Source organism: Uranotaenia lowii, chromosome 3 (assembly GCF_029784155.1).
Source record: "Uranotaenia lowii strain MFRU-FL chromosome 3, ASM2978415v1, whole genome shotgun sequence".
Classification (NCBI taxonomy): Eukaryota; Metazoa; Arthropoda; class Insecta; order Diptera; family Culicidae; genus Uranotaenia; species Uranotaenia lowii.
The window spans coordinates 114,485,423-114,510,078 of NC_073693.1; the positions used below are offsets into that span (position 1 = coordinate 114,485,423).

A 24,656-nucleotide genomic window follows, 5' to 3' on the forward strand; every position below is an offset into this window, starting at 1 on the left:
TATCTGTGTCAAAAGGCAAAATATTGTTCATTGCATCAAAATGCATCAGTGCATATTGCATCAAAATGCATCAGTGCATATCTATATATATATATAAAAAGCAATTATCTGTATGTTTGTTTGTTTGTTTGTTTGTTTGTTTGTCCTCTATAGACTCAGCCGTCTTAAGAGCTAGAGATCTGAAATTTGGCATGGATGCTCATTAGGACCAGGAATGATGAAAAATGTTTTTAGATTTTTGGACGACCCCTTCTGAAGGGGGTCGTCCATACAAGACAAATATTGTTTTCACGTTATTGACGTTATTTTCCGTCGGATTGTGATGAAAATTTGCACATGAGTGTTTTGAGAGACGAGAGATCGATTTCAGATGTCAAATTATGTGTAAGGGATCGTCCAAAGGGGTCGTCCATATTAACTGTTCGCTGTTTTTGCGATATTGACGTTATTATACATCGTATTCAGATGAAAATTGGTACACGATAGTTTTGAGTGACGTGCAATCGATTTGAGGTATCAAATTCAATGTAAGGGGCCGTCAAAAGGGGTCATCCATATCAACTTTTCAATATCTTAGTGATATTGACGTTTTTATACATCGGATTGGGATGAAAATTTGCACGTAGGAGTTATTAGGGACAAAAAACTGATTTCACTTATCCAAACTAAAATCAGGGGTCGGCCAAAGGGGTCGTCCATATTAACTATTCACTGTTGATGCGATATTGTCGTTATTATACATCGGATTCAGATGAAAATTGGTACACGAGAGTTTTGAGAGACGAGCAATGGATTTCAGGTATTAAATTCAGTGTACGGTGCCGGCAAAGGGGGTCGTCCATATTAACCTTTTAATATAATTGCTATATCGTTGATATTATACATCGGATTGGGATGAAAATTTGCACACGGTAGTTTTCAGGGACAGGCAATCGATATCAAATGTCAAATATTTTGCCAGGGGTCGACGAAAGGGGTCGTCCATATAGATTAATTGTTCACGGTTTTTTTTGCAATATTGACGTTATTATGCAACAGATTGCTTTGAAAATTGGCACACGGGAGTTTTGAGGGAAGGGCAATCGATTTCAGATATTGTATAAGAAGCCACCGAAAAGGGTTTAACTTTTTGGCAATAATTGCGTTGCTATGCAACTATCGAGTCGACATTTATACACGGGTTTTTTTTTGGCACGGTCAATTGATTCCTGATTTCAAATTTAGTAGCAGACGACAGACAAAATGAACGTCCAATATTTTTGCAATTATTACTTAACAGTGAATTCAAAAGTGCATCTGGAAAATGCTTGGCAATTGACTTTCATGCAAACTGTTCATGACATATTCCAAGTTGAAAGCGAAACGGAGTTCGTATGGGATCAGCTAGTTATTCTCATAATTTTAATGCTTGTAAATTTTTAGAAAAATGTAAAATGTGAAAAACTTACCTTGACACCTACCTACAAATGACAAACATGGCTTACATTTAAAGTTTCTTCCTGTTCACGAGTTTTTTTCCTTGATGGTGAAGGATGCCGGATTGATTCGAAAGACTAAATTTGGATTGAGGTCTTTATTGCTTGACGTATAGGAAGAATCTGTACTAACAACCAGTGATGGTAAATTTCGCCCGTCACGCTTGACCCGACTTGTTTTGTTACATCAAACGACTGGCACTGTTCTCAATTGACGGAGCCTCACTACTCGCATGACGGATAAAGCACGACAACAATCAACATTTCTCCATCATCGACTGGCGAAGCTCCTATACCCAGTAAGCGCGTCCTCTCAAAAATCGACAGAGAATTCAAAAAATTGAGTACTGGGTATCCCGACTTAGGAAAAAACGGTTATATTTCGGCGACACTCGCGCATGCCGGAGCCGATATTTCTTCTTATTTGACTTGGGAGCATTTTTCTGAAGAACTTAACTGGGCCGACGGGCGACGGCTGCTCGTTTGATATTATTCATATTCTTACCTCACCGGGTTACTCGTTTCGAATAAACTGTGTCCAAGCAAAGCATTGTCAGTTCCTTTCTATTTTCTATTTTTCAAATATCTTTTTCTATTTTTCAAATATCACTTTTCTATTTTCTATTTTTCAAATATCACTTAACCAGGGCTTTGAACTATTTGTTTTCCATTCAGATCTAGTTAATAATACAACAACAAAAACAATCAATGTAGAACCAGATTCAAATTTATTTGAATAAGATAAGTCCCAACCCAAAAAATTTCAATAAAAAACACACAAAGAATGCTATTTGAAAAATCCTAGAATATTTCAAAATATAAATCTGCGTATGTTCTGGTAAAAATACAAATAACCAATCTGGATAAGAATGTGAATTCTGAATCTTAACTCTGGATACGATTTTTGCTTCAATATAAACTCTAAATGTGAACTATGAATCTGAAACCTGAATTTAATTCTGAATCTGAATCGGAATTCTAAAATCTGAATATGAATTGAATTTGAATTCTAAATCCGAAATCTGAATCAAAAATCTGAAATCTGAAGCTAAATCTGATTTTTAAATCTGAAATCTGAATTTGATACCTGAATCTAAAATCTCAATAATGCCGAATCTGAATCTGTAATCAGACACCGAAATCAGTATCTGAAATCTGAATCTAAAATCTGATAATGCTGAATCTTAAAGCTAAATCTGAAAACTGAATATGAGAATCTGACTTCTGGATTTGAAATTTGAATATGAAATCTGGATTCGAAATCTGAATCTGAAATCTGAAATTTTAAATATAAATCTGAATCAAAATTTTGGAAAATAAATCTGAAATCGGAATCTGAATTCTAAATTTGAAATCTGACACGGAAACCTTCATCTAAAATTTAAATTTGAAAGCTGAATCTGAACTCTGAATCTGAATTCTAAATCTAAATTCTAAATCTTAATTCTGTATCTTAATTCTGAATCTGGATACCTACAATGTTTTGGTTGTTGAATGGTCTTTAAGACTGAGTTGGCCATCCAATAACCAAAACATCAAATAAGAATCACAGTCGATAACTCCGAACAAGAACCTGGATTCTGAATTTGAATTAAAATTCTGTATTTAAGTCAAAAGTTTGATATGTAGAAAGTATGAATCAAAATTCCCTTTTTTGAAGCTTGATTGTATTGTTCTGATTATATCTATTTGCTATTAAACAATTCTCAGTCGGGTATTAAAAATACAAGAAGATTTTGAAAAAGAAATTTGAATTTCAAATTTTAAAATTTGGAAAAAGGAATATAGTATAAAAAAACTAAACTAAACACTGTTGTCCAAAGTTGTCTGAAAACGACGGATTAGTTCAGTAAATATAAATTTAATTGTTTTTACGCGCGAAAAATGTGAAGCATACAAACGAAAAAAAAATGCGGGTAACGGTTTCTGAAAGGATTAATCCAATAAAGCATTAATTTGGGAAATTGCGTTTTGTATGCCCTTTATCCACTGTAACGGAAATTATTCGGCATGCGTCGACAGATCTGAGCCGAACACACACACCACGATAGGAACGCACGAGCACAATTCGGATCGCGCTCTCTTGGGGCAGGCTAAGCATTTCTACTCAGATTTCGTAGTACTCACGCCCGAAACACGCATATGGTGAGTTCCTCTCTACCGATATAATGATGCAAAATCGCCAGAGAGATCGTATCGATTTCTCTGGCGATTTGAGTTACCTATCTGCCGATTCAAGTTTACCGGGTACACAAGGTCAAAATTTCTCCTGAGAGTGACTGGCAAATCTCTTCAGGCTGCTGACGGCAGGTACAACTAATTGAACGACTTGCTGGCAGAGAGCAACAATAGCAATAAAAAACCGAAAACGGTCTTGCTGGCAGAAGCAACAATAATAATAAATTCTTTTCTTTTTCGTCTTCGGTCGTCTTCGGCTTGCTGACAGGAGCAACAACCCAGTAAGCGCGTCCTCTCAGAAATCGACAGAGCATGCAAAAAATTGAGAGTTGAGTCACCGAGCTTAGAATAAAACGGTTAACTTCGGCGACACTCCAAGAACGCAAATATTTTCATTCGGTTTGTCCTGCCGAGATACCTAGAGGCAACAAATACGAATGCGTACATGCGAAATCAGTTTGAATCGTACACTCGCACGGTGTGGTCGCATTTTGTCCCCGTGTCCCGTGTGTGCTTTCAATCGTAGCTGTCGACTTCTCAGGCAGGCGAACACGCGTCTCGGAGGGAAACATACAAACACGATTCGGATTGTGTTCGTGTGTTTCTCTGAAGGGCGTGTCTTAGCTTAATTCGTGGCACTCACCCAAGGCACGCGTATGGTGTGTTCCTCTCTAACGATGTGATGATGCAAAATCGCCAGAGAGATCGTTACGATCCCTCTGGCGATTTGAGTTACCTCTCTGCCGATTCAAATTTACCGGGAATAACGGCGCGTTCGTAAATTGATTTTTTTGGGTGATGCATCAGTCGATTGATTTGTTTGGTAGATGTCAAATCACTTTCCATATGCTTTTGCATACGTTTGTTTGGAATTCACGAACGCCAGCATCGATAAAACAAATCACTTCGATAGAAAAAATCAATTTACGAACACGCCGTAATAATAAATGCGTTTCTTTTTCGTCACCGGTCGTTTGAATGCGATTGCTTGACTAGGTCATTCTTTTAGCTTCAAATGACTGGGGAATGAATGACTGGCAAACGAAGTGACTGGTCGTTAAGGAACAGTCAATTGAGTTTGACGGACCAAGAGGCTTCACAGTCACAGCTTCACGCCTCATGACGATGACTTTTGCCAAGCCTGCTAACCAGAGCCGGATTAAGCCATCGGGGGGCCCGGGGCAATTTTTCTCGGGGGGCCCTATGATTCGATTTTTTTTTTTCAAATGCTATCCTTGAGAATACAAAACATTTTAAACGTGTTAAAGAACTGGAGATGAGTTTAGTATACTGTCTTCAAATAGCCAAGTTGTCTGCGTAGAATATAGTTTCTGGGATTATTGTCTGTCAAATTAAAATTGTAAATTAATCACTTGCAAACGTTGCGGTGGACCTTAAAATTTTTCCGAAAATGAAAGCTTTGATTCGAGCTGCAAAATGCAAAATTCAATTGATATTTTTTTAATACCCTTATCACCAACTAGAATTCTTCGAAAAATAACCAGCTAGATATATTAAGTGATTTTCATTTCATCATTGATCGCCTGGTTTGTGCTTCATCAGGAAATATTCACCAGATGACAATTGGGAAGTCATAAAGGTTTGAAACATAGAATATAAAATAAACTAAATAATAAAATTAAGATTTCATAGAGATACAGATGAAGGAGTTTAATAATTCAAAACTGAAAATCAGGTTATATTTAGAGCCACAGTTCAGTGTCTCAAATCTAAATCCTTATTTGAAATCAAGTTTTGAGAAACTCAATGTGAATTATATTTAAAAAAAAGAGAGATTCTGTAACTTTGAAGAAGCCAAATAAGGAATTACACCAAATATGAATATCAATTCTATATCTTTAAAATACAAAAACCTTTTGATGAGATATTTATAAATATGATTCTCATCACATAAAAACAATTGTTATAAAATTGTCCTTCTAAATGTGACGAAAGTTTCATTCGATGCCCTCAAAGCCAAAAGGGTATAAAAGCAAAAATGGTCGATTTAAAAAAATATGAATAGAATGAGTATAGCACCTTAAACGAAGATCCCGAGTTCTCAAAATTCAGAAAAACCATGAAAATGAACTTCAATAACTGAAGAAACAACATAAGACCTGAAAATCTCAATGAATTGTTTCTGGAAAAAGATAAGATTAAAAACATAGTAATATTCATGGCAAGAGCATCACTCAATGATTTTAGCAACAAAACTATGAGATAGTTTATATTATAATTTGAGAATGATCATTTGAAATTGATATGGTTAATTCAGGATATTTCCTTTTGTTTAATCAGTTGAAAATGTGTCAATACGAATTTAAGTCTAAGACTGAAATTGGGATGGAAATTCGATAAAGAAACTCTGTACTGTCGATTGGTCCAATTTTAGCAACTAAAGTTTGTTTTAAAGAATTTATTTTCATAATTAGGTAGAGAAAAGGATTTCAACCCGGATAGTGCCCGGGTAAAATTTTAAAATTTTTATCAAGCTTCTCTGTACTCTCTTAGCACTGGCTTTGGCAGAATTAGTTGCTATTTTAGTGCAGTAACCATTACTTGGAAAGTTGAAGTTATTATTGTGCTAGACGTTTATATGTTATGAAAATGTGGAGATGTTTTTCTTTATTTTACCTGTTCTGTACAGAATATTCTGACCGACAAGTTGCGATGAAAAAAAAATGAAAATTTTAGATGTTTCGCAACATGTTTTTTTTAATTTAAGTCAAAAAAAATTTTCGAATTCATCTAACATTATTTTTGTCCAAATTTTGGGTTGAAAATTTTGAAATTCAACACAAAGATTTTGATATTCTCAGCCCACAAAATGCGGAAAAACTCCGTCACAGCACAGTAAAAGAAAAACGATTCTAGATATAAATCGAGGGTCCCTTTAGTTGTTATGTTTCAAGTTCATTCCGATTTCCTAGTTTTGATTTCTTTTCATAGATTTGAAGAAATTGAAGAAGTATGATAAAAGTAATGTTAAAACTTTTTTTCCCTCGGGGGGCCCCCCTGAGCCGGGGGGCTCGGGGCAATTGCCCCCTTTGCCACCCCCCCCCCCCTTAATCCGGCCTTGCTGCTAACAACAAAGTATACGGAGTGGCCTGCTTGTTTATTCTTTAAATTATAACCAATGCTATAAATCAGGGATGAGCAACCCGCGGCCCGCGGGCCGCATGTGGCCCGCAAGATCCTTTTGTGCGGCCCGCGAAGCTTTTTCCCAATTTTTAAAGCCTTAACTATTTTCTTGTACACATTGTGAGGAAAATTCAAATGACTTGATCAAATATGCACTTATCTGAATTTTCCCCACAATTATTCTGATTGTTGTCTTATTTCTGGCACTTTAAGCATTTAAATATTATGTTATGTTCAAGGCATAAATGCAACATTGTTTATTGGCATAACATAGTACATATTGGGTTTGTTTTTATTCAGGATACATTTTTCTCAAGTATTTGACTCCTACCACTTTGAAAAGCAAAATCCATTAAAGTGAGTCGGAAGAGCAGCCAAAAATCAGAAGCTACACATTATCAAAGGAATTCCGTTTGTGAAGTCATTATTTTTGTTTCAAGCAAAAAGAAAAAAATTGTATGATATAATAAAATAGCAGATAATATTTTTTATTAAATTATTCTATCCAATTTGGCAAAACGGCTTGTTTTGTTAGCATTCGAATATTAGCAAAAAAAAATTAAACCAAAACCTTGTGAAATATTTTTTTTTATTTCTGAATATTGACGAACATTACGAAAGTAATAAGCTTGGGTGAACGATTTTAGATTTTGTATGAACATGAATCAGCCGGCATTAAAGTTATTAGTTCTTGATGAAAACAATAGATACCTAATAAGCTTGGGTAAACGATTTTAGATTTTGTATGAACATGAATCAGCCGGCATTAAAGTTATTAGTTCTTGATGAAAACAATAGATACCTCAAACTTTTTGATTCGACCCAAAAGGTCTTTGATGATTATCTGTGATGTTTTTTTCAGAAATTTGATAGAAAATTTATAACAAACATCGATAAATTGAGTTATTCCACTTATAATTCGCATTCCACATTACCAAAGTCTTTATAAAGCTTTAGAAATCTTATCCCAATTCTATCTGAATAAAATTAAAAATGATTAAAATCTGGATAAAAAATGTAGTTTTGAAGATAACTGCTTAAAAATATGTGAAATTGAATATTATTCTGTGGTTTCGACAATACAGAACTTCAATTTTAAAAACGGGATTTTACCATTTGTTGGAAAAAATATAGGCTTTGAGGACAAGTTAAAATTGTGGAAAAAAACACAGAAAGTCAATTAGCGATTCAACGTAGAGCACTAAGACGACGGTGATTCCTTCGAATATATTTTTCACACTCTGAGCTATCACTGTGGTAAGCTCCAGAAGATTTATAAATGGAAGTTATGAAAAATAGTACCATCGGTTTTAAGAAGAATGTTTTAATAACGAATGTTTGCCAAGAAGTGCTATTAAAAATTGAGAGAATTTAAAAATGACAAAGATTTAGTTTTGTACCTTTTCAATATCGGGTATTTAAAAAGTTTTGTTGAATTTCTGTTTTTAAACACATGAATTCATTTTACCTTTCCTTTTTCAGATTTGTTTTCGCCAAAAATTTGTAGTTATAAAAAATGAAATGAAGCTCTACTAATTACAAAAAAAAAGTTATTTTAAGAGCGGCCCGCCGACAAGATTTAAAATTTAAATTGGCCCGTTGGTTCAAAAGGTTGCTCACCCCTGCTATAAATCATATCCCTACATAAGCAAAGTTTTCATAAGTTTCGTTCGGTAGTTTCCTCCTCCTCAAAAGCGTACAGTGAACATCCACTTCATCTTGATGGTTCGGAAAAGCGAAAATCACCTCATTTTTGATGTCCTAAAAATTTTCGATCCGCTCCTCTACACCTTCAAACCAGAGTTTCGCTATTCTTCCCAGACGCATTGTAGCATAGTGGAGTGTTTCTGCCGATCGCCAGTGGTATAAAATTTGTAACCTTTCGATTTTTTGTATCCACCGAGTCACTGCAATCAATTCAGGATCAAATTCCGGCAGCAAACTCCTCACATAATCCGGTTGAAGAAACATCGATCTTCCGGCTTCGGCCTGTCAATTCACAGCACCAATGCCTGGAGAGACTGATCCTACAGCTACTACCAACATTTCCGGAACGTTTCGATTTTTATCAAGGACGGGAGTTTCTGCTGGATCCGAATTTGAAAAGGCTGATGAATCCTCCGAAAGACTTTTCTTAGCTGTGGGTTTTCTCGAATGGTCTCTTGTTATAACCATCCTACTTCTGAATCTGCAGGATTGCCAGGGTTAAATAAAACTCTTGATATTAGTTTGACGCGTTTATTGTTGGAAGTCTCGAGTTATTCTGACGCGATAACAAAGGTCAAATTCGCAGCCTCCTGTTCTATATCAAAACTAAGCTAACTTGATCACCTGAAACCCTACAATGGCTAAAACAACTTCTTCCTATCAGGTCCTAGTAAATTTACTTTGTCATTAAAATTAACAATGAAATAATATCAACAACAAACTTACGACACGTAGAACTAGGCTGAACAATTTCCTCTCACAATTGATGGACTTCAGAATTCTAAACCTTAAGAGATAAACATTCAATATTTTTCTTTGCTACCGACATTCGATCACTTACGGTTAGTAAGGCTATTCAATTCATCTGAAAATTCCTCCCGATTAAACGGCACATGCAATATAGGCTTTAAGAAAGAAAATCGGCTGAAGGGGACCAGAGTTATTGATAAAAAACTGGTTTTTCATGTTCCTCCCGAACAAAATGTCTCAAAGTCTCATACAAACTTCAGGCTCGTTAAGCGACCCCTTTCCGTGGTCCGATCTGGCCCAAATTTGGCATGGAATCTTGTACTAGATCTAGTATCAATACAAGCCTGCAGCGCATAACATTCCACAGGTTTTAAATTTTCCATACAAATTTGGGGCACTCTAGTGGACACCTTTTAGTGAGAGAAAAAAAGATTTTAAAATAGATTACCATTTTTGTTTCGAAATTTCCAGAAACAACCTGTTATCGGAGGAGGAAAATTTAACCGACATCATCGCGCTATTTCAAATGTTGGCCGATGCGACCAGCTTCCAGGATTTCGGCAAACTGTTGCCGTTTTTTTTCGGCAATCAAAGCATCTACCTGTATCGCATCGAGCATCTGGATGTCGGAGAGCTGCTAGCTTCCATTCATCCGGAGCCGGAATTTACCGTGCACAGCTTCGATTCGGCCCACAACGATCTGCCCATCCGTCAGGTCATGACCGAACGCGGGGTTTGCTTCACCCTGAATGCTCCCCTTTCGGAGATCCAGGTGGTGGGATCGGAAAGGTTTATTCAACCAACAGGTAACTCTAGACATTTTTTATTACATAAAATTTATTTTTAGGAAGTTCGATGGCCCTCAACTGCAAACACCTGTTGCTTGTGCGTATTCTAAAAACCAGTGCTATGCGAAAATTGACACCTATAAATCGACAATATCGGTAACTAAAGACTCGAACAATTTGACTTTCAATGATTCGTAGAAATGCTGAAAGCTCTATTTTCCAGTACGCCATCCATTCACCCTTTGAGCTTGCCTCAAATGATCTCCAGTTTACACGGCTCGGTTTGACCGAGGAAGTGATTGCCTCGTATGTTGTTCACGAGACTATGTAAGTTATGTCTCACATTGATCATGATCGGAAAATATTTGCTAAACGCCTACTACACAAACTTTTTCATTACAGCTCAAGCGATCGACTTAGAGATTTATCAATCAAGCAACGCAAATGTGTTTTCAACGATGAACTTTCCAAAAATTATAAGGTACACTGTCAGTCATTATATATCATACAACCAGCGAGTAGTCAACTTTGAAAACTGTTTCTATTCCTCTATCCCATCATTTCTTTCCCTCATAGTTTTACAACCACAAACAATGCATCATGAAATGTCGAGCCTACCAGGCGCTGGAAATTTGTCGCTGCATACCGCACTTTTATCCATTCGTTGGTAAGTTCAGGAGGACAAACATTTGAAGTTATTAAACATTCCATACCTGTTGGCTGAATTATTTTCTGAATCTATGTCTATAAAAATTAATTTTGCCTGTTCCCTACACAGAAAAAAAAATTTGACTATTACGCTGCCGTTATAAGCAAGATTGTCCCATGTGGAAAAACGTGCAAACGAGAAAAACGCGATTGAAATATCAGCTATATTTCCAATTTTTCTTTCAAAATATAAATTTACCGACAGTTTTTTCGTAGTAAACAGTTCAAGTTTATCATTTTGGAATGTTTTCTGCCAAAAAAAATTACATTTCCTACAAAAAAAAAAAACAGCAAATTAGAGCCCAAAATGCTCCGTGTGACACTTTTGCGTAGAATCAGAACGCATGGCGGTGCTAGTTCTACGAAAAACTGTCACACGGCTACAATTTTTCTATCATTTGAAAAGCTTGCGTAGTTTATTTTTTTCCAAAAAACTCATGCTAAACCGTAATTTGTGAAATACGTTCCTCTTTGTTTATAAAATGTATAGTTGAGTATAGATCCTGTAAGTAGTGCCGACCGAAAAATGTTTAGTAAAAATTTCTCTAAATAAACCACTCAAGGCCTCTCGCTCCTCCTCTGCCCTTTATTTTAGTGTTCTTTTCAGTGAATAACATTAAATTCAACAGTTTGAACTCATCTTAAGACAATTTTTTTTGATAAAATTAGAATTTTTCATAGAATTTTCTCTAGTGTAACATTCTTGCGTAGAACTATCAACATAGAGACAACCAGCTTGATGAAAATTTCGTACAAGTTCAGAACAAAGTATACTTGTTTGTGTTTTTATTCGAAAGTTAACACTAAAAGAGACCGTTTCCAGCAAAAAAGTGAAAATGACCCAAAAGTCACATGGGACATTCTTGCTTAGAACGGCAATACGTGTCACTGAAAACTGCAACCTTTAAAATAAATCACCTGTAATTAACAAAACCTGTTATTTTAAATTGTTTTCTTTGAAAGTTTACGAAGATTCATTTATTATTACAGCAAATGTCCTGTAAAAAAGTTGTAAACTAAAAATTAAATGTCACGTAATCATGTTTTCGACCTATAAAATTACGCTAAATGTCCTGCTCCTTTTTGTTACAGGACTTTTGCGTAATTTAATAGGAAATAATTTTTGCTGTGTATAGACGCGGAAACTTCTGAACCGATTTCCGTGAAACTTGACAGTTGGGGGCTCTGGAGGCCAGGGAAGGTTTCAGTAATGGTTTGAGACCCTTCCTTCTCACTGAAAGGGGGAAGGGTGCCTCGGAAACAAAAAAAAAGTATATTTTAATAACTCGAGAACCGGTGAAGCAAATAGAACCAAAGTAGACTGGCCAAAAATGTATGAAAGATTATTTTTCGGTGAACATGGATGTGCCATATGCGGTTCGAAAGATCTTAACGAGACGAGTAAAACCAATGGGGTCAAAAAATCTACCGTGGGAGCAAAAGAGTTATGAAGCAAAGAAGTTGTTTTTAGAAGAAAATCATTAAAAATCAGTATCTACATACAAGATTTGGAAATTGGCCAGAATGGACCATTTGATTTTCGGATGTACACGGTTGAGCTGTGTACATCGGAAAAACAAATTTCCCATTCTCCCATCATTAGTTTTCCTCATATGCCTAAATTTATATAAGGCATCATACATTTATTGCCTTTACCATGCAATTTTTTTTATTCGCTCAGATAGAAGAACGCAAAAAAAACCTTAAACTAAATATCCATGGAATCATGTGATTTGCAATTTTCTTTGTTTTCAGATATTTCTATCATGTTTAGTAGATTAACATATCTTGGTCCAAAAAGTGAGAAAAGACCTTTGGCCTTAAGTAACCTTTATAGTAAGAACTTGAAATTATAGTCAAATTCTCCATCGGACTGATCAGTTTTCCAGAAGGCGCTTGAGAAGTGAATGACTTCAATTGGCAATTCTAACCTATCATTTGTAAAATACAACAAGTATTGATGTGGCATGAAATTCTTTTTTAATGATGTTTCGGGCAACGGAAGATTCCTCTTCATTAAGGATTATTTCTTTGCTATTACAAAAAAAAACCAAAGTCGAAGGCAAAAATCATCAATTCAGAATCAGGACAAAATATTCAAATAATACTGTAAAAATAAAAAGCTTATACGTATCTGAAATTTAAATATATTTAAGAATTATAATTTTTTTTTCTTTTCATATAGTTGGTTTATTAGAATTTTTTTAAACTTTACGAAGTACCAGATGTCTAAAGCTAAATTCATTAAAAAATCTAAAGTGCTATTTTCACTTGCGTTTACAAGGAATCCATGATTAGATTGCCAAATTAGCCTAAATCACAGTAAAGATTCTCTTGTACAAATTTATTTCACCCTCAATTTTCCATTATACAAATATAAATTATAAAACTTCAAATTGATGACCTATATTATGAAATAAAAAAATAAAAAATTAGAATTTTGCATCTGATTTTATTTAATTTTGTTAATCAGTAACATCAAACATTCATATTATGGATGAAAGTGAAAAAAATCAATTACAGAGCCCAGTTCAGAGGTGAACCAGCCTGTTGCTGAAAACCTCTTAAATAAAGACAAAAAAAAAAGTACAGAGCCCGTTCGTTTTTGGCAACATTCGATTTTGGCAACATCCGATTTTGGCACATGTGCCAAATAGGGGAGATAAGGGCATAATGGCCACCTCAAGAAGGAAGATAATTTAATCATAGAAAACAGCTATAATTTGTGAGTTACTTCAGACACTAAAAAAAGTCTGTTTCCTAGCGCGCTTGAACTTGAAAAAGTAGATAAAAACGTTTAAAAATGCATTTTAAAATTTTTTACCAAAAGCTGAAAATCAGTTACTGCTAAACAAAGCACCAGAAACATTTTATTATCTCTCCGACACCTTACCAATAGGCTTAAACATCAAATGTAAATTTGTCAAGCTGTAGCTTTATAATTTTGAATTGAAGTTGAATTCGCTGCTAGATTCTATGGCAGAAAATGCTTATAGTGCCCCGATCAATAGCGCTCTATACGCCCCGGGTTAGCAAGATAAAATAAAAACGCGTTTCAAAATTGAAAGTGAAAAATAAAAAAAATTAATTATGGTGAAAATTGAGGAACAATGGAGGTACATCATGGTGCAGTGCTTAATATGCCCCAGGTGCTCATTATGCCCTTATCTCCCCTATTGTTTTCACTATAACAGGACCAATATAATTTAGACAAGCACCATACAACAACAAAAACATTTTTTTTATTATTAAGATCTCAAAAATGACAAACAGAGGAAATTTCAAAAAATTAAAAAACAATCACAAACCAAAGAATGAAAATGATTTAAAAAAAACTGAAAAATAATGAAGAATGTCAAAAATAGCAAATATGACAAAAAACCAAACATTATAAACAAAACAAGAAAAGTGCTAAATGCACCAAAACCTGACAAGAAAATACTGAAAATCGTCGGAAATTGACAAAAAAATACGTTCATGATAATAACAATAGTTTTTTGTAGGTATAAGTGAAAAAAGTTGAGAAAAGAAACAGCTTGATTTTGGCAACACAAAATGTACGGGTGTGTTGCCAAAATCGAACGGGGTCTGTACTGCCAAACAGGGATCGTTTGAAAATGTTCATAGTTAGGGTTGAAATTAAAAAAAATAATACTCAAGATTTCCAATTTCTTGTTCATGCACAAAAACACGACAGATTCCAGTAACAATAAATCAAAAGAAGAGATTGTGTGTTATAACTTTTGCGTTCCTTATGAGTTTCAAAGAAAAAAAAAAAGAATAAAAAGTAATAATAAAAGCTTTTTCAATATAAAGGGATTGGTGTTTTGCGATAGATTTAAACCTCTATCGCAAAATTCATCATTAAGTTAAGTAAGTAAGTCTATCGCAAAACGCCAATTCATCCATCCATCTCCAGAACTCAAAATCTACATTCACAATTATACCAAATGAAAACAAAATTCACATTTCCGAGCTGCAAAATATTTGAAAACTGATTTTGACTTATTTAGGGGCCAGAAGCCAATTTGTAATTTTTGTCGATCAACTCTTGTATAACTTTTGAAAATACAAGTTAAAATTTCATTGAAAAAATTTGTGTACTTTATAGCAAAAGTGTAAAATATCAAAAAGATTTAGAAAAAAACTGATATTGACAAAATAATCAATTTTTCTGGGCGAAAAAAATATAGTAAGTATGTTTCTCCGTTTTGTAAAAAACAGGAAATTTTAAAACAAAATCAATCTTACATATTTTTAATGCACAAGTGAAAATGGCCTAGCCTTCAATAAAGGTGTAGAATAAATAAAAATTGTCAGTATCAAATATTTTACTAAACAAACCTTCCTTTTGTGATTTTATCAATAGTTATATCTATGCAATTTAAAAATATGTTAAATGTATTTGTTAAACTCGTTTTATTTTCAGAACAAGATTGTCTAGACAAAATCTGTATCGTTTTTTTTTCAGGAATTGGTCACTTTGTGGCATTCTTCTCTATAATTTTTATTGTTGAATGAATAAAGGATAATGAATGGATTCATAATTTTTTGTTGTTCATGTAGGTTAGTCACTTATCATCAGTTATCATTTATCGATTAACTCTAAACTGATTAATTTTATTACAACTAAACGTCACAAAACTAGAAGTGTTAGACAAAATCTGACAAAAATCGAGATAAGGATGCAAAAATTTTCCAAAAACAGGTCGCCTTCGGAACATCTTTCCGTGATTTTTGATCAACACTACTGGATTTCACGATCTACATCAATTATATGGCAAATTCTGCTTTCAGCTTATCCACTCAATAATGTTGAAATTTTAATTTAAAATCCAGTTTAAGGTTTGAATATTTGAATCTGACAGTTTGGCTGTTTGATTTGCAATTGATTAAAACTTTTTACTAAAAAATAGTATTAACTATCAGAATTAACCCTTCATTTCATGATTTTATCATAAATTAAAATCATAAAAAAATTTGGAATTATGTTCAGGTACATGTACACGAAGAAAAGCGACGATGTTTTACTTTCTTTATGATTCCAGAACGAACCGATTGAAATAAACTTCCACAAGCTTCATACTTCAGAAGCTGATTCTGATAATCTTATTTACAACTAAATTTATATTTAGAGAGTTGATTTTCAATATTAGAATTTGAAGAATCAAATCCAGCATTTTAAACGAGAAATGTGTTTCAAAATTTAAAATAATAATACGAAATTTTCAAATCACAATTCAGTAAAATACACAATGAAAAATTTAATCCCCGTTTGTTATTTGTTAATTAGTTCATCGATCTTATCGATGAAATGTGAAATCCTTTCGATAAATAATAAAACATCAAAGTATTACAATCATAAATTCATAGCAATAATTAAATAACATTTATCTCAAATGTTTGCTTAGTTAGCGACTAGAAACCTGAGACACGTGTCTTGAAAAAGTAACTTTGGACCTTAGACATGAGATATGGAGATGGGACTTCAGACCTGACGTTATTTACTACTCATTTCCAACGTTTCATGTCATTCTTCTCTCGTCTTACGCCTGACTTCTCTGATCTTATGTGTATCGAGGGTCTCATGTCTCAGTTCTCATGTCCCAATTTCCGTTTTAGGGTCTCAGGTCTCAGGTCTCATTTTCTTATCCTCAGGTCACAGATTGCATATCTCATATCTCAAGTATCAGATTTCAGATAACAACACACCAAAAGACTTTTATAGTTTAAGGTATTTTAATTCCAGAGAGTTGGAAAGACGACACGAAATTGTCAAAAGGGTGATGATAAAGGACAGATGATGTAATTTAAAAAAAATGAAGTTCGAGTATCTTAAGCGAGTTGAGACAACCGATTGAGTATTACGAACAAGAAAAATAAACTCATGCGGATTTAAAGAAGGATTCGAGTAGGTTGAAAAGCAATTTGAGAGGACTATTTACACGAACAATAGTTGAAGTTTAAGTAGACTCAGTCTACTAGACTGAGAGAAGAGCTTTAAATTAAAAATAGAGAGCTAGAATAATGTTTTAAAAAGGCCGGTGGGAAAAAAAAATAATTGCATTTAGAAATTTAGATAAATAAATTAAATAGAGAAAATTGTTATTTTCGATCTGGAAAATCATACAATCAAGTGTTCAAGTAAGGTTGAGTTAAATCAAATGCTCGTGGTAGTTTCAAATACAAAATGTAGGAATTCCTGTTTAAACAACTAAGCTTTAAGCATTATTATCTACTGCATACACACAGGCCTTTTTTGCTGTTAAATTCCTGGAAAAAAAGCAGGCCTTTTTCTCTTCTAGTACTACATGGAGAATCTAAGGCAAAGAATGTAAAGTATAAGTTCAGGCGTTTTCTTGTTGAACTTGATGAAAAATTCTGGGAGAGATAAATTATCCTAAAAGGATGAAAATCCTTTGAAAAAACGGATGAAAACTCTTAAAAAAAACGAGGAAAAAATTTTTCTTACACCGAAGTTGATAAAAAAGTGTTAATTTTCAAGACCGCCAAGTTCAGAAAATTTCACCTCTTAGACTTCTTTTTTGCAGGAATTTACCTCTTTTCCCTACACATTAAAGTTATTTTTTCAAAGTAAATACCTATTATTTTTTTACTATCTTCATATCACTTCAGATGGACCAGCTTGCAAGATAGGAGGCCTCATGTGTTTGTCCCGCAATCCCGAGTGGTACGACAAAAGTACCTGCCAATGTATGAAACCTTGCAACGACGTTGTTTTCCTAGCTGTGGCCAGTCGAGCTAGTCAATGGTGAACAAAGTCAGTGCAATGTGGGAATTTTTTTTTTTACTGCAAATTGGTTACTTTCAGGTCCTTCGAGGGAGGAATTCCGTTCAAAGCTAAGAGCTCTATACGGTGGGAAATTGTGCAACCCAAAACGCGATACTATAGGGATGTAGTATTCAGCCTTGAGGATTTATTAGGTAATTTCTCACCGATTGGTTTTGGTTAAGCTTTGTGGTATTACCGGTATAATTGCAATTCTCTTTTACAGCATCATTTGGAGGCGGTATCGGACTATTCATAGGGAAAAATTTGTTCAGTTCAGCTCGTTTGATTGAATTTTGCTTGTTTGAAGCAGCCAAGAAGATACAGCATTACTTTCTCAAATTGTGACTCAAATAAGGAAAACTTATCGAAAAACCTCTGTGTAGGTGAATAAGATACAATCATATAAAGAAAATCAAAAGCTAATGTTAACTTTAACTAGTAGATAATGAAATGCATTTTATTCAATAAGTTAACTGGCTTCTTCGCTTCGATCATTCGTGAGATCGGATAAACTAGCGATAAAGAAATCCCTTCGCATAGTGAGTGGAGCTGCCTTCTGCCGAACCAGATAGTTGATGTTTCCCTTCGCCGTATAGTAATCATCTCCAGTCAGCTTTCGTATGGCAACATTTTTCTGCAGGATTTTATTATAGAACCGAACGCCGGCATCTGCTATCTGGGGACCCAATGCAGCTAGTTTCTTGTCAGCATCGGTTTCGTAATACATTTCGCTCATATCCGCTGCAAATGAGTAGATACCGTAACCGAAAAGACCGCAGATTGTGTACAGCACCATGCGCAGCTAAAATAGTAAGAATATGTATAAGGAATTATTGTCATTTTCTTTTATATTTCAACTCACCGAACGTGGCCTCACATAGAGGTTCATTCTTTGGTTGATCAGACTGGCGATGCTGTAAGTAAACACCCAACCAGTTGTGGGAATAATAGCTTGGAAAAGTCGCTTGTTCGTGTTCATGGTGACAATTTCCCTTGCCATACCAAACACCTGTTCATCCTCGGATAGCACAAGGCATCCTTCCAACAGCTTACCGCCTTCTGAGCTCCAATCTACTTTGTGACCACGAATAATAACATCCTTTTTATCGATATCGTTAACGTGGTCATACTCAAAGTTAACAGGAATTCCAACTAGCCCTCCGTTACGCGATTTTAGCGTTCCAGCGTTGCAAACATCGAAACCGGACACCATGAAAGGGTTCACAAATTTACGTTCGAAATCCGATAGATTCAGCAGATTGACCGCTCGTTCGAATCTTTGAAGAAGCTTTTCGGAAACTTGGCGTTCCTCGCCATTTCTTTATTAAACGTTTATTAAAAATAGAACAAATGTAGCAAAATGGAAACAATCATTACTGTTTTTTAGTGTTTATATATAGGTTTATGTTTAGAAATTTTAAACTGATATCATGCCTTGAAATCGTATGTATTATAAAAATTCAAACTTACTTGTACGCCTGGAAAAGATTCTTATAGTACTGGATTCCGATCGTATGGGTAAGATAGTGTCCGGAAAATATTCCCACGGCCAGAGTAGTGGACCCATAGAACACCAAACGGCGACCAGATTCGGTAAGAAAGTAGGACATCCGACCGGCACGGACCATTTTAAAAGCTAGGATTGATAACCGGCACTTGTACACAGGTATTACTTAACAGCACCAAAAAGTAAACAAAAACAAACCGAACAAAACAAACACACTCGTGAAAGCGGACGCAAATTTTGGGTTGATTGTACCGCAAATTGCAGGAGAAATACCCGATAGGAAAAAGGCACAAAGAACTGTACTATCTTTGTACTACCAAAAAGGTTAAAAGTCGGATCAAGCAACAAAATATTTCTTGTACATCTTTCAAAACCTTTAAAACAGTTTACAAAAAAGAATGCCATAAGAATTCGGTTTAAGCCTGCTAAAAAGAATAAAGCTTGCTAAAATAAAGTATCTTTGTCTTTACTCTTGCACAGATTTCCATAAGAATGACAGCAATTCGGAGTGAAGCCTGTTGCTTTCCCTGTTTAACACATGCAAAAATTGTATACTGCTATCGCCTATCGTATAATGTGCTCAAAAAAAATTAAAATAATGCATTATAATTTAAAACAGTTTGATTGAATCTTTCTTTGTTGTAAATCACAATTTAATTTAGAATTGATTAATGACTCGACATGTTATCACAATTAATTGAAAATTTATGTTCAAAGCAAAGGAAATTGATAAATTAATTTCTGTTGTTCAAAATTGAACGATTTTCTCGCTGAAAACAATACATGGGATTGGAAAAACTGTTGATAATGCCAGCAACACTGCAGGCGTTTAAAACACTTGCATGCAATGCTTGGTCTTCGTATATTATTGAATACAAGTGTTGTCTATACACAGGTGTTTAAATTAAGGTCTGGCATAAAAAATAAAATTAAATCTTCATTACTTCAGGTCAAAAGCATTCATCAGGTTAAATGCTTGAGAAACTATCTAAAATGACTAAAATATCTTAAGTATCAGTTTTTCAAAACAAACTTTGGATGCATAAAGGCCTACTTTTTCTTCCAAATAACAGTGTCGCAAAGTTGTACTTTTTAATACATTTTTCACTCGTGCTGAAGAAATCTACCCTTTGCAACTTGTTGAATAAATTTAACTTTTTTAGGTTTGATCTTCAAGATAATAAATTCCTATTTTTTCTAAAATTCCACTGAGCTCCGTCGTAAAAAAAAAATGTGAACTGTTTTACTCCTAGATTTATGCAACAGCTGGGAGTTTTCGTCGAACCTGGACGGAAAAAAATATTATATTTGCCAATCAGAAATAGGATAGTGGGAACAAGTTATCTTGAAAGCTATAAATTGTAACAAGCTTTTTTTTTTGTTCTATGTACAGTATTCAACCCACAAAGACAGGATGATAGTAGATAATGAAAAAAATTCCATGATTACTTTTTAAATCCGCTTCTTTGATGTGAATTTGGACAATAGCATCTGGACTTAATGAAAGATTTACGACGATCATCAGTCGAAATCGCTTAATAAATGAATAAAACGAAACGAACAAAGGTTTACGGCACTTTATAGCAAAAAAAAACTATTATGTGAACATTCTTTTCATGTTTTTTTCTTTCAAAATAAACTTTTCATAAATTGAGTAGGGGAAAGTCGGGTAAGACTGCCACAAAGGGTAAAACGGACACTTTCAGTATTTCGAAAAATTACAATGTTTAGAAAAAAAAATGTAATAATGGGAATATGTTTTCCTAGGTGTATTAACATTTCGTAATCATTCCTTCTTTTTTTTTCTTTTACTGTACTAGGTACTATTTATTTCCTTTTTATGTTTAGTTTCTCGTTTCTCATCTTTCAAGCGTTCCTCTTCTCATTTATTTCCAATCATCATATTTGATAATTGCCTTAACGAAGTCATCAAATAATACAATCAATGCTATTTCAATTTCTCATCTTGTTATTTCCTGTATACTAATATTTTTTTAATTATTTACTTCTTTTGTTTACCTTCCGCATCTCGTTTCTCATCTTCTATTCTTCTTATCTTCTCATCTGATAATTAATTCTTCAATTTTTGTCTCCAGTCTTTCATCTTCTTATTCAATTATTTTTTTATTTTCAAATCCTGTCATCTTTTCGTCGTTTCATTAACTAGCTTCTTACTATTGTGGCCGAGAGATATTCCTCCGGAGTTTCACTGATTTCATTTGCAGCAGCTATTGATTCACTCAACATTTTTCTGCACTAGCATACGCAATATTTTTCTTACACGCTCATACGCTCTAAACCGGAGTTTTTTTTTCAAACACGTTTCGTAATTATCATCTTTCTTATCTGATTGTTTTTAAACACTTCTTCCTTCTTCTCAACTCCCTTTTTTATAGTCATTTGATTTGCAATTTTTTTTTAATGTTCAAGCTCTTCTTTTCTCAACCCAAAAAAACTTTCTCATTTTACTTTTCATAGGTATCATTCGTCCTATCTCATTTCTTATTTAATCTTATTCTTATGGCTTCAAAACATTTTGTGTTCCAGGATTTTCAAAATTATTCATGATTTTTTTAATTCTTCAACCAGCTCGAAGTACTTTTCATAAACTGCACTTTTTCTTATCAATTTTTCTAACCTAAGTTAAAGAAAACAACATAGCTCTTGTTTTTGATCATCCCCTTGGAATTATTTTGTGCATCCTATCCTATCCCTATTTTCATTCTATCTTTTAATATTTTACAATCCTTTCCTTTTTTTCGGGATTTTAAGCCCAATGGGTTTATTAATCTCAATCCTTTCCTTTTTCGTTTATTTTTTTTTTCATCTTTCGTTATCTCCTTTTCTCATTTTTTCTTGTCATTTTATTTAATCATGACCTTAACTGAGTCATCGAATTAAACTATTTGTATAATCTCAATTTCTTATCTTATTTTCTTTATCTCGGCTTCCTAACCTAGGCCGTCTCATGTTTCAGGATAACAGCTACACTCTTACATCTTTTTTCAATTCTTCAATATTTCAAATAATTAAATTTGTTCATCTTATCAACTAATTATTTCTGCACAACCTCTGTACTTATTTTTCTCAATGATTTATCTTTCGCATTCAGTTCTCATGTTCTATCCTTCTTATCTTCTAGTCTCATTAACATTTCTTCCGTTTTTTCTCCTTATTTCAATCTATTCATTCTCTTCTTATTTGAATCTTTCCATTTCCAAATCCATCTTTTCGTCATTCGATCATTATTCGAAATTTCATCAACGAACTCGTTAGTCATTTCTCATTTTCTTTTCTTTTTGTTTTATCATCGTACTATTCCTTATTTGTCTTATCTCCAAAAACATCACATGTTCCAGGTTTTATCTATCATCTTTATTATCTCTATAATTTTTGATAAATTTTTTTTTCGTTTAATTGTACGCATCTTACTTCTCTCCTTGATATCATTTTATCGAGAAATCTTCCATTTCCTAACTTTTAAAGTTGTCATTAATTAATTTTCCTTTGCTCATATTTTCGTTTCGTTTTATCTTTTCATTTTTATACTTGCCATCCGAAGCAAGTACTTGGCTGCTCAAAGCCGAAAATAAGCTTCTCATTGCTTCTAAGAATCACTCAAGATTCTCCTGTACTTGCCACTCGAAGCAAGTACTCGGCCGCTCGGAGCCGAAAATAAGCCGCTCGAGGCTTCTAAGAATCGCTCAAGATTCTTCTGTACTTGCCGCTCGGAGCAAGTACTCGGCCGCTCGGAGCCGAAAATGAGCCGCTCGAGGCTTCTAAGAATCGCTCAAGATTCTTCTGTACTTGCCGCTCGGAGCAAGTACTCGGCCGCTCGGAGCCGAAAATAAGCCGCTCGAGGCTTCTAAGAATCGCTCAAGATTCTCATGTACTTGCCACTCGGAGCAAGTACTCGGCCGCTCAGGGCCAAAAATAAGCCACTCGAGGCCAGAATCACTCAGATTCTTTGTGACTTTGCCACTCGGAGCAAAATCACCCAGAACCACTCAAAGTTCTGGAATTTCATCACAACTCGAAGCGGTTATTACCGTCAGCTAAACAAATAATCACACACCAAATTTCACATCAAGGTATTGCCAAGTTTTTTCAACTTTGCCAATAGGTCTCAAAATTCCTGGTCATCTTTTATTTCTTTCACACGATACTTACAAAAATGGCTTCCTCAAACACTTCACACGTTGATTATTTATGATTCTAAACAACCTATCACGAAAGCACTTTACACTAAACCGACAGTTACGAATCAATATTTGATCTTAACAAGATCATCTTTTCCCCGGGAGCGTTAACTGCGCCATTGTCGAGTCCGGAGGATTAATTCCTGATCAAACGTTCGGAAATGCTTTCCTCTGTCGCTTACGATCGAACATTTCGTCAACGCAATTCTCTATCAACTGAATTCTATCATCGATTTCGTTCAGAAGCGATAATATTTTTCCGCTCCGATTGCACACACACACAGTCACACGTTCATTTCGTTAAGTTTCGTTTCTTCAATTTCATTTATATAGACGCTCTCTTGTCTCTCACGTCGCATCTGGGAGATTTCTTTTTTTTTTTTTAATAATGTTAGTGAGGACACTGGTTCAATATCAGTTCTACTGATCTGGATTAGCTTCTGATTTCACAGACAACGTACGTCTTCACTGTGAATTATATGAATTATTATTATTAATCACATATCAGTTATTAAATTAATCAAACTCATGTTTTTCTATACTTTCTATACTACATTTCCTATATTCTCTACAAGACCCTTTGTTGATTTGCAGCTAGCAAAGTCTCAGAATAGTAAACAAAACAAAAAAAAACTTCAAGGCAGCACCATGTGATGTTCCCATCTGAACAGCTTGCTGGTCCTGTCGAGACTGAGCCCTGCTCTCGAATATGCTTTCTTTTTATACTCTGTTATACTCTGGCAGTTTACACCGTTTGTCAGGATACCACATCCTCCGCTTGCACAAAATGCTTCTACATTGCATTGAGGCATTTGTTATATCTATTTCTAGCAAATATCCTCTTGAATTAGATCTTTTTGTCTCCGCTTTTTTTTTTTTTAAATATATCTTTATTTGTACCAATTCATCATTACATTTATATTACATTAATACATTAAATTAGGTGTTCAGTTCAATAATGAACTTTCAGAGCCCTATAGTTAAATAATCACTAACATTTATTTATTTGACTTAAATTTGCTGAGCGCAATCAAGCATTTTTATAAAGGAGAACATCCTGTCGTGTAAAAAATATTTTAAACTTAAAACTAAAAACTAAAGCTATCCTAAAATTAAACTAATTGTAGAGAGAGCGAATCTCTGCGATGGAAGACTGCATCGATTTGCCTCTGAAGTTGGAGATTATTTTGTTGGCCATCTCTTCGATAGTTTCAATGCCTGCAATCCGATGAAGATCTTCGGTGCTGTGCCAAGGTGGAAGCCGCAAAATCATTTTCAGAACCTTGTTCTGAATCCTCTGGATGGCCTTCTTCCTCGTCGTGCAGCAGCTAGACCAAATCGGAACTGCATACATTATCGCTGGTCGGAATACCTGTTTGTAGATTAACATCTTATTTCGCAGACACA

General features: G+C 34.4%; 2 protein-coding genes across 2 annotated transcripts; one reads left to right on the forward strand and one right to left on the reverse strand.

Annotated features, from left to right (window-relative positions):
- The first annotated feature begins 9,734 nt into the window (after positions 1-9,734).
- On the forward strand, positions 9,735-18,341 carry LOC129756225 (uncharacterized). Its single transcript, XM_055753040.1, has 8 exons — positions 9,735-10,043; positions 10,102-10,198; positions 10,266-10,369; positions 10,445-10,523; positions 10,619-10,709; positions 17,387-17,522; positions 17,583-17,695; positions 17,767-18,341. Exons 1-8 carry the CDS (start codon positions 9,781-9,783, stop codon positions 17,886-17,888), a joined length of 1,005 nt encoding a protein of 334 aa, XP_055609015.1. The 5' UTR covers positions 9,735-9,780; the 3' UTR covers positions 17,889-18,341.
- On the reverse strand, positions 17,969-19,245 carry LOC129756226 (transmembrane protein 177). The gene is made up of 3 exons (XM_055753041.1): positions 19,014-19,245; positions 18,406-18,862; positions 17,969-18,345 (listed from the first exon to the last, which is right to left on the reverse strand). Exons 1-3 carry the CDS (start codon positions 19,169-19,171, stop codon positions 18,013-18,015), a joined length of 948 nt encoding a protein of 315 aa, XP_055609016.1. The 5' UTR covers positions 19,172-19,245; the 3' UTR covers positions 17,969-18,012.
- Positions 19,246-24,656: the final 5,411 nt, after the last annotated feature.